This window comes from Parasteatoda tepidariorum, chromosome 9 (assembly GCF_043381705.1).
Source record: "Parasteatoda tepidariorum isolate YZ-2023 chromosome 9, CAS_Ptep_4.0, whole genome shotgun sequence".
Classification (NCBI taxonomy): domain Eukaryota; kingdom Metazoa; phylum Arthropoda; class Arachnida; order Araneae; family Theridiidae; genus Parasteatoda; species Parasteatoda tepidariorum.
The window spans coordinates 13,909,881-13,921,694 of record NC_092212.1 but is presented as its reverse complement, the minus strand read 5'-3'; the positions used below and the strand labels follow the sequence as shown (position 1 = coordinate 13,921,694).

Here is an 11,814-nt window from a genome sequence, read left to right as displayed (position 1 = left end):
ATGTCTTATATACTGGTGAATTGGAATTGTATTTTTGAAGTGGTAGATACGCTACAATTATATATATATATATATATGTAAAATGATGCAGTCGGACCGAGCAGGGAAACAGACACAGGATTTTAATGAAATCAGATGTATTTTATTTAGATCATGTTCTCATGGAGGACCAGCGAAAAGTGATGTTAACTCCATTCAGGATCAGTCTTTCTGGTAGGGAAAATCTTGCAAATAATCCGAAAATGTCTCTATTTAGAGAATAAAGGGAAATCTTAGAAATTACTATTGGTTAATGAGCTGGCTCGAGTGATTCCCACGGCTTAAAAGGGAAAAAAGATCTTTATTTAAATCTATGCATAGTTGGGCCAAAAATAGATTTGGAAACAGGATGTAGCTTTTAAAAGTGTGAGAAAGTATTTCGATTTGAGTAATTAATTAGGATAACATAAAAAGATCAATTGAAACTTTTTATGTTACATCCCCCCTCGCCAAAAATGTTTACTTACAAACCAAAAATTTTAAAAATTATCTATTTGCAAAATCTTCCCTATGGTAGAAGTACAATTAAAATTTAAAAAAATCAAGTTTGTAATGTTAACATTATATGAAAGTAAAATGAATTATAAAACATTTACATATGTTCTCATGGTAAAAATTTTAACACAATCAAAAATCTGTAGTAGCATTTTCAAAAGTATTTTGTAAAAAGATCACATTTCAGTTTTTTCACTATAAGAAGTATTCTTCATAATAACACAATTTAAGTTAACTCTTCAATCATGATAAAAAACATTTAGAAACATTTTTAAAAATGAGTAAGTTAAAATGTAAAACACAAAATGCAAAAAACAGTTTTACAGGATAAATTTCAATCTGAAATTAGATTTGAGTATTGTTTACCTTGTTTGAAAACAAAATAAAAAATGACACAGTAGTTGTTATTCTGAAGTCCAACACTTCAGAATTGTCTTCATTTCACTTTATTTATTATTTACCTTACATATTTAACACTTTAATAGCAAACTATCCGAAAAAAAGTTTTTTTTTTCTTTATGTCCAAAATTTGCCTTTTGTAACATTTTTTCTTTCCTTTTTCTCTCTTATTCTTCTGTCTACTTTCCATATTTATTTATACTTTTTCTTTATTGGTATTTTTATTGCAATTATTAACCCGGATTTCAGGAAATATGTAAAGACAAATTGCTTTTATAATCAGAAAAGGTGATCAGTCTTCTCAGATTTTGCATTACAACCTGTCTAACACAATCGCTAATTGAAATTCAAAACAAACTTTCAATTTTAATATGGTATTAAGGTAAATCAGTTTTTCATTTCTGACTAATCTAGTTATTTTCCTTATTTTTAATCTGAAGTGCAAGTTTGGTTAATTTGCAAATCACCTTTAATTTCTTTCTTTTTTCTTAATTATTTATATCTTTCTTTCTTTTTTTTGGACATAATTTTTTTCTTCAAAAATTTTAGTTCGGGCATTTTTTAAAGTAATTTTTGTGCAGAGATCTTAATTGATAATTTAATTTGTCCCAATTCTTAGGGAATTCAAATATTTTCATTTTTATTTTAAACGTGTTTTTGTATTTTTTTGTGTATTTGGTTACTAAATTTTTCAATTTGTGTTTGATCATTTTCCTATCTGTATGCTGGAATTAAAGTTCAGAAATAAAGAAACGATTTGTTTATGGAAATTACTGAGCTAGAACAGAGCTATGAACTAATTATCAACGTTGGACTAAAGCATTAATGTCTGGTTGTACTTCAATTTAAATTCTAACAACAAGTATTTTATNCTTCATTTCAGGTTTGTCGCTTAAAAAATCCCTAAGTCACATAATATTTATTGACCGCAATTATTTAAGAATTTGCTTTTTTCTTTCGATTTTGTCACCGAAATCTCGCATTGCATTTAAATGGCCCAGAGCAAAAGGTTTAAACTCATGTCGAGTCCATTTTTGAATTACCCCCCTTTACAATCAAATTGCCCCCCGGTGGGGCGTGGGCCCCACGTTGGGAAACACTGCGCTAGATTGTCTCATCTTGGCAGCGCGAGGCACTTTTCCCGGCATGAACGCGTTAAGTTGCTAGAATTATACTAATGAATTTGTTAATTATTTAATAATGCATCGAAAAGAAAGATGTAAAATTTCCAGATAACATAAATTTTTTTTTTTTTTTTGGTTTGGTTTGGGAAGAGGTTAAAAAAATGGCGTGCTAAGCAAATAACAATAAGAGTATTCATGGAAAATCTATGACAAATAGCTATAACTTTTACTTCCAAACATATGACTGCTTCTTAATGTAATATAGCAATCATAATCAGTTTGAAAAGATGCGTTTCTGAGCAGACTGTCAAATTAAAAGTATGCGGCAACGTGCTAACCCAACGCCTCCTATAATTGAAAGCCTCCACACGGTTTTTCATAAGTAGTTCGATCAGACCACTGTGAAGGAAATTCGCTTACCGAATGAGTCATTTAATACAGAATATACTTAAAATAAGAAAGTGGTAGTAAATATATGACTAAAAATTTATTTTATTTATGAATATTATTGTTTTGCCTTATTCACTTGTCAACCACTACAGATTCAATTCTCAAATACATAAGATAAATTTCTCTCAATTACTTTTATAAAAGGTTTTGGGTTCATGCGCACAACTGCTTCGCTTTTTAAACAGTCTGTGCGGGCTACTTATAAAAGACCGTGTGGATGCTTCTTGATGTAGGAGGTGATGGTTAACCTGTTAGTGCCCAGCGTCATATTGATAGAACAGTTTCCTTTTTCAAAAACATATATTGTGGTAGGACAATTGTTTCAATTTTGTCTTTTATCTAGAAGAATTAAAAGAATCCCTTCCACCATAATTTATTAGTGATTTAAGTTTCTATCACTATATCTGGAATTATAAGGTGCAGGGACATTTCGAAATGAAATGGCAACAAACAGTTGATATTAGTCATTTAGGTGAATAACATACCACTTTAGGTGAATACCACTTTTTTCATGAAGCCACTTTTTGCAAAGTCGGGATAAAACGAGTTAATATAATTAAACAATGTTTTCATATTACACAAATATATTTTTTAAATTTTTTTTCCCATCTTATATTTATTTTCAATGACGTAATTTCTTTTTATAGATAAGAGACCGCTCAACGCAATTCATAGATGTAAGTATTTAATGCTCTTTTGATAACTATTTTCTTTGTTATTGCAAGGCCTTACTAGATCCCTAACTTAACTGTTATGGGGTCAACTAGAGCCCCTGAATTAGACGGGCCGACTTTTCATTTATTGTTGGAGCGAAGAGCTAACATAAGCACAGCGAATAAATATTTTCAAGTGGTAGTTTATTAATTGTAATTCTTGGTTTAATAAGTTCGGTTTAGTAGATTTCAATCCACCACTATTTTTAAACAATGCGTAAGCTTATATAATTCACCACTTTATAGTATTTATTACATGCTTAACATTTTTAAAAGCAAGAAAATATTGTCAGCTATTTGCAAAATTTACTCTGTAGTTATTTACCGTTTTTTTAAGTAATTTTGACGTGTCTGCAATAGCTAATACTAACATAGCGTTAACTTGCGAACCTGTTTGCTCCAATATTGCTTGATAGGTCAGCTCTGATAGTATAGGAGCCTTAGGGTCAATGGTTACATTTAAGTTCAGCCTTGGTTATTGGAAACAAGACAATATATCATCGGTACCATTCATAAAATTAAATATAAGAATTTTAAAGAATTGTAATTGTACATTTACAAAGAATTTTCGGAAAGAAATTGTAAATTTTAAAGTCTACCCCAAACATATCTATAAAGTTTACAGTTTTTTTTTGGTTTTTGAGAATTTTAAGAGATGGCAAAAAAAATATTTCTGCGTGATAAGATTCAGCATGCATCTTTTTGATGATTGTTGAAAAATGTTTTGTACTATCTCTAAAAGATTAGAGACACTTCCTTTTTTTCTGTTTACCTTTATCTATACTCCCTTGAAAGCTGTTGAATTCTCAATAAAACAAGAGCAGTTGAAAAATTATATCAGTTATCGTGTCGATTATAATCAGTTCAATTTGAAACCGTTTCTTACTCTCTGGAATAGTCTGTAAAAACACTTTCAATTGGTAATTTTCAAAATGGAGTCACAAAATGGAGTATGTTTTTACCGTGAAAATTGCTTACAGAAAGTAAAATAGCTGGTTAATAAACTGTTCTAATATAACTCATCCAAAACTGCAATATTTAATAAAGAAATTTAACTTTTAGTCCTTCGCAATTAATCTGGAATACTAATAAAATTGAAAATCCCAATAATAGCGGAGAAAATCTAGATATTAGTTTAATAATGGATTTAATATATTAACGGCTTCAATATAATATTTAATGTATAATGATTGTAATATTTAATATTATAGCCTTTTAAATATATCATGTTAGTTGAACCCCACCCTTGGGTTCATTTTGGAAATCGCCAATTTAGAGCGTTTTCGCAGACGGTCCCCGTGATTTTTAAGTAAACATTACAAATCAAAATAACGAAACAAAATAATTTATAAATATTTTAAATTAGAAAAGAAATTTACCTACTTATTTTGCCAGTAGGTTCTTTTTAAATTAAAAGCAAATAAATAATTATAAAAAAATTACTTATCAAAATAATTGAACAAACAAATAAATAAATAAAATAAATCAAAATGAATTTCATCTCCAATTGTGGAGTTTTTTTCGTGAAAGAAATCCTTTTTCGTAGAGCAATATATATATATATATCTNTTAATTTTTTCTTTATCCAGCAAATCAGCAAAGGGGTAAGACAAAATTTATCCTCTTACGAATATCCTAATTGTTCTATTGTGTATGAAAATATTATTTATGTCATTTACATGAAAAAAACAAACGTAATAATTCTAGATCCAATTAACGAATTCTCACTTATTAATACGTATTTTGGATTTTTTATGAAGTAAAACTTACTAATTAAATCAAACAGACGAAATTTTAAATCAGACATTACGTACTTTCTCAGTAAATTTGGGGACGGGATCATATTTTTTACTCCCGGGTCGGAAAAAAGAGTGCAATCTATTAAATATCGTCTAAAAAAAAAAGGCTCAATCTATTAAATATCGTCTCATAAAAAGAGCTCAATCTATTGAATATTGTCTCAAAAAAAGAGCTCAATCTATTAAATATCGTCTCAAAAAAAGAGCTCTATCTATTAAATATCGTCTCAAAAAAAGAGCTCCATCTATTAAATATCGTCTCAAAAAAAGAGCTTAATCTATTAAATATCGTCTCAAAAAAGAGCTCAATCTATTAAATATCGTTTCAAAAAAAGGCTCAATCTATTAAATATCGTCTCAAAAAAAGAGCTCAATCTATTGAATATTGTCTCAAAAAAGTGCTCAATCTATTAAATATCGTCTCAAAGAAAGAGCTCAATCTATTAAATATCGTCTCAAAAAAAGAGCTTAATCTATTAAATATTGTCTCAAAAAAAGAGCTCAATCTATTGAATATCGTCTCAATAGTTCAAGTAAGAAAAATTTTCCTGTATTGCAATTTATGCTATAAATTTTTGAGTACTTCTCCACACCTATGAAGAAATTTAAGCAAATAAAAAAAAATCGTAAAATTTTCAGATCTTGTAATAAAAATTATATCCAAATGAAACTTTGTCTACAAAAATAATTGTCTGAAAATATTTTCTAGTTTTTCATTATTTATTTTTATTATCATTAAAAAAGTTGTGTATTTTAAGAAAAAAATGACAACAAAAGTTACAATTTCATGCTTTTAAATAAAATATCTTTTCAAAATCAGTTAAGTACAATTTGAATTTTTTATTTACATTTGAAATTTAAAATATAATCTATTTACATTTTGAAATTTAAAATATAATCTATTTACATTTTGAAATTTAAAAAATTTATTTTATCCAAAAACGATTAAAAGGAAAAAAATTACTAATTATTTTTAATAATTTTATTTATTAAATGACGGCAGACACATTTCTTTTATTAGTATAAGCTAAATCACTTTAAATGATAAATTTCACAATTTTAATGGGATCCAAGAAATTATATTGGGAAAAGTGTAATAAATGCATTATACAAACTCATTAGATAACTCATTATCTATCCAATGAATTATTACATTCTATATAGGAAATAAAAATTTAAAATAGGTGCAAGGTAAAAAATAAAATAAAAAAAACTTAATACCCTGGATAACTTTTGATCTAATGATCGGATCTTCTCAATCTATGACTCAATCTTAATACTTCCAAGTGGTACAGACTATATTTTAAGTCACAAATCAGTTACAAAAGCGTGATATGAAAATTTATTTAATGGATGAATTCAGATTTTTGACTCTCATAATATGAGATTAAGAATCTGGAAATTATGATTATAATAATTTCTTCAAGAGAGCCGTCGAAAATTTGGACTCCTTAATGTTTCATTTACTTTTTGCGTACATCGCATATCTCGAGATCATATGAAGCGAATTGAAAACGTTTTTGCACATACTTACAAAATTTGTTTTTCCAAAGATAATTCAACGCAAAAATAATTTTAATGATAATTTAATAATTTTTAACATTTAATTCAATAATTGTACATAAAATTTTGAATTGTAAGGTATATAATGTTTCTGAATCATTTTAAATGTATGTTAATTTATATGTTACCGGCAAAGTTGGAAAAGCCGGCATTGTATATAATCCCGGATGTTTTTAGGCAAAGTATGAAATGCGAGAAGTATTACATACTTTCCTAGGCATTGTATAAAATACCTAGGCATTCTATGGAATGACAAATGCTATTTAGGCAAAGTATGAAAAAAACATACTGATGAGGTTATTATGTAAATAATGTGCATGTTATTGTGAATGACCGAAATCGGTGATTGTTGACATTCACCGGTGAAAGTCGACATTCTCCAGATTTCGGTCATTCACAGTAACATGCATTTCTCAAAAATAAAAATGTTATTCTGAAAAAATACTGAGAGAGCCATTAAAAAACATTTATTCAAAATGTCTAAAGAAAAATAAAAAGTTGTGCAAAACATAATTTATGCCTTTCTTATTAAGGGAAACAAAATTTTCATATAAAAAATAAGAAAATAACCTAATTGTTGCAACATGGCAGGCGTGAATGACGTTTTGAATTTTTCATTTTTGAATGACATTTTGACGAATCGGAGATGTATTTTATACTTTGCCGGTTTCTCATTTGGCATTCTATAGAAAGCCTAGGAAATGTGTGAAATATAAATCGTTTTATACATTGCCATAGATGCCAACTTGCTCCGGACGGTAAATATATATCTTAAAGTGGTAGTTTATCAATTGTGATTTTTGGTTTAATAAATTCAATTTAGTAGATTTTTATCCACCACTATATCTAAATAATTCGTAGGCTTATAGATTTCACCACTTTATAGTAATTTCGTCATGCCATACCCTTTAAAAAGCAAGCAAAAATAGTTAAATATTTGCAAAATTTACTTTGTAGTTACTTACCGTTTTTTTAATTATTTTGGCTTGTCCGGAGCAGTTGGCATCTCTGCATTGCCATCTAGTTTCAGGCATTATATACAATGATTCCAAACTTTGCCGGTAACATATATAACAAATCACAAAATTTGTACGAAATCTTTCGTATAAATATCGAAAATTCAAATTTTAAATATACTTCTTTTTAAAGACATAGTATTCCTATTTTACTTTTTTCTTCTTTTTTTTTTGTGCGTAGGAAGAATCTTGCGAGGGGGTTTAGTGATTTGGGGAATCTTGGAATACTTCGAATTGTGACAGATTGGTTGTTTCTTACAACTTTTAAACTGGACCATTGGAATAATAATGATAATTAGACAAATAAATACCCATTTTGTTTCAATTAATATTAATTTAGAATTATATCTATCTTTTTTATTCACAAATACAATTGTAAAAATCATAATCATAAAATAATGAAAATTATTTTTTCTTTCAAATAGCTTGAGGATGTAGTTGCGGTAAGTTTTTTTTTAAAAAATCTTCTGCAAAGAAAAGTGTCCCCAAGACATGCCTGTACAAATTATATCAGGGAATTTTTTTTTTCTGCTACATATCATTTTTGAACGAATCTTAGATATTTTCTCGCCTTGGCTTTCAGATCTCACACCAGTTTCTCGCTACAGGGTACAATTTACCTCAATTCAATATTATGCTCCGAACTAGGTGTTTTTAATATTCTCTCAAAGTGATTAATAGGTGTCCTCATTTCTCTGCTATCTAGAGAGTAATAGGAAGAGAGCAATAATATATTTGAATTTATGATGTGTCACGTTAGAGTCATTTTCTTTTTGTCTTAAGTGTTATTTTCAGAGAAGAAAAGTGTATAAATGTATGTATATGTATATATCCGGGGGATTTAGGGGATAGAGAGCTCACCCACCAATGAGGTGAACAGGGTTCGTGTCCCAGCGATGGCTGGTTGATTCGCACCCGACTCGTACCGACCACAGTGCTGACGTAAAATATCCTCAGTAGTAGATAGATTATCAGTTAGAGTCTCGTCTTCGTCAGGATAACCATGGGAGGTTTTCGTGGTTTTCGTCTCCATGTAACGCAATTTTGGTTTATTTCCATCAAAAGTCCTCCACGAAGGCAAATTTCGCCCAATACTTGATCCAAGAGTTCTCTTGTCTTCTGAACTCGGTTCAAACAAGGCTGCGTATTTGAAAATTAAGAGTCGTAAACCCAAATTTGGGTTGGCTGTTCAACGACGGTTATAAAATATAAAATAAATATCCTCTTTATAAACTTGCGCATTTACGCAATTAAACTGAAGTTAAAATATCATTTTCACAAAAACTCTGCAACTTTTCCAACAAAAATAATTTCAGATTTTAAATCCCCGTATCTGAATTAAATAAGATCAGTTACTTGTCAAAATGCAACAAAAAAAATTTGTTCCCGGGTGTTATTTTTTTTTATTATTTTATTTACATAAAAAAATTGTTTTTTATATTAGTTTATATTTTCTTTGTTTCAGAAAACTGTTTGAAAAGTAAGAAATTTTAGATAATTTGCATTAATTTTAAATGAATTTTTTTTATAGTCGAACTTATCTTAAAATGCTTTTAAAAGTAATGTTTAGAACACTTTTATTAACTAAGACGTTAATTAAGTAGTTGGTCGACTACAGCTACGAACTACTACGTTTTTTGCAAAATATTTTAAGAAAAGTTGACAATTAAAAACTAAACTTTAAAAATTTTTGGCAATTTTCGCCAATTATTAAACAGCTTTCCATCAAGAGAACTACAACGTATGAACGTGACGTTTCATATGAACTTTTGAATAATTTACAGGCAGTGGTGTGGAAAATAGTTTTAAATCAAATTCACAAAACAAGGAATCATTCCTCAAAATATATATTTATCTGCCACTCGAAGAAATTTACCCAAAAAGCGTAGAAATTTGGCAAATCTCTCAGAGTAACGTTTTAACACTTTATAGAAACGCATTGTACATGTGTTAACTATCCGGGAACTAGTACCTAAATCTTATGAAGCATAATCAGTCTTTCTTTAAATATTTTCATTGTAAATAATAATAAAACTGTTTCATGCATCACTCTCGACTTTTCCCTTTGGAATTAAGAAGGGACCGATGGAGCGCGGTATTGCTCCTTTTCAAACTGTTATACATTACATTACTGCTCGAATACGCGAAGATTGTCGGGCTTCCGAGCCGGTGTAAGCATTCGTTCTGCAAGGGATCAGAATTGTGATGGTATCCTCGAGATTTTTCCCGAACAGTCACCCAAAGAATAATTTACAACTCTAAGATGTAGATAAAATATTAAAATGATACTACAACTTTTATGTAGCATAAATTTAAATTATTATAAATTATTTTTCATAAATTAATTTATTATAAATTTAGTTATAAATTTGTTAATGTTAGTAATGTTACACAGGACAGTTAGTTATAAATTAACTGTCCTGTGTATCACTCTCGACTTAACGTTTATTGAATTAGATTTGTCAGACTGGCTGCGATTTATCTAAAGGGTAAAAATATTTAAGTTGCTCTCACCCAGTCGCAGAATAATTAATTATTCAATTGATTTCAAACTGTCAGCTGCAATGAGGAAAAAAGAAAACACCATCTTGATCAGATGATAAGCTGATGGAAAAATTCCGCTCCTTGCAAATATTGCCATTATATCATAAGGATTGAAAAATCTTCAGTATTTTTTAATTTCATTATGGCCATATTTTTTTCCTCACAAAAATCATCATTTCATAGGGATCTAGGCAGGTTGAAAGGTCTTATATATATAAACTCATGTTTGTGAAAATTGCAACACCATGAAGACTCACGCGAGTGAGCTGAAATTTTCAGGAAATGCAAAGTAGAGCATAATATGCAAATGATTATAATTTCATCCCTGTAGCGCATGCGTATGCTGAGCTGCCCCCTCTGAACGGCGGATGGATCCGAATAAATAGGCGGCTGTAGCGAGGCGTGTATGGTTATCGGTGGTTATCTGCTAGTAGTAAACGTTAGCTCAGGCGCTACTTATGCCTCTTCGACGAAAGAGAGCGAGATTTCAACAGCTTACGGAGTTTGAAAGGGGGAGAATCATCGGCCTTCGTGAAGCTGGATTGTCTTATCGTGCAGTAGCCGCTCGTATGCAGCGTAACAGCAGCACAGTGATGTGTGTTTAGAAGCAGTGGACGGACGAGTTTCAGACAACTCGGAAATCTGGGAGTGGACCCCGAAATGTCACGTCAGCTCCCGATGATAGACACCTGGTCCGCATGACGCTGACAGACCGTATGGCTCCCTCTAGACAACTGACAGCACATTGGTCAATAGCTACAGGAGCTTCATTGTGTGCTTCATCAATTCGTAGACGTCAACTGCAGCGTGGACTGCGCGCAAGAACTCCTTTATTTTATATATCCTTTGTACTCCTTTATATCACTCTAACCCATAGCCGCCTGCGGCTACAATGGGCCAATCAGCATAGGGACTGGAGTGCTGATTGGCAGCGTGTCGTGTTTTCTGACGAATCTCGCTTAAATTTGTGGTACCATGATGGCCGCATTCGTGTCAGACGCTATGCCGGTGAACGCCACCTTCCGGAGTGCATTATCGAACGCCACAATGGACGAACACCCGGAGTTATGGTCTGGGGTGCCATAGCATATCATTTACGATCTGAATTGCTACGAATTGTGGGTAATCTGATCAACAACCGGTACATCTGTGAAGTCTTACAGCCCCAAGCTGTTCCCTTCCTTCAAGCCTTGCCAGGCGCAGTATTTCAACAATACAATGCCCACCCTCATATTGCTAGGACTGTTCAATCCTTCCTTGCATTGCAGGTACAGCTTCTTCCTTGGCCTGCGTATTCCCCACATATGTCACCGATTGAACATGTGTGTCATTTCGTTGGTCAGTTCCTCGTTCGTGATCCTCGTCCTGTTGCTTCTACAGACGAACTTAAGGTACGCATACAAACTATATGGAATGCTCTTCCTCAGACAGACATTCAAAATTTGCTTTACTCCATGCTACGTCGTGTAGCAGCGCTTATTGCGGTGCGTGGTGGCTACACAAAATACGGATTTCGATCTCCTGTTATTGTATGTTTGCTTTGAAAGTTTAATCATGTATTTGTAATACTACCACTCAACTGTGTAGTAAATTTCATTCAATTATGACGATTCCTTCATGGTGTTGCAATTTTCACAAATATGAGTATATATATATCATTTAAAGTATTTTC

General features: G+C 30.9%; 1 protein-coding gene across 1 annotated transcript in view; it reads left to right on the top strand.

The window, feature by feature from the left end:
- Positions 1-8,983, top strand: part of LOC107456106 (uncharacterized) — a 56,957-nt gene extending 47,974 nt beyond the window's left edge. The window contains exons 8-9 of the mRNA XM_071185974.1: positions 4,810-4,824; positions 8,024-8,983. Of these exons, the coding sequence (XP_071042075.1) occupies positions 4,810-4,824; positions 8,024-8,146 (138 nt within the window). The 3' untranslated portion in view covers positions 8,147-8,983. The remainder of the gene's footprint in view (positions 1-4,809; positions 4,825-8,023) is intronic.
- The last annotated feature ends 2,831 nt before the right edge of the window (positions 8,984-11,814 follow it).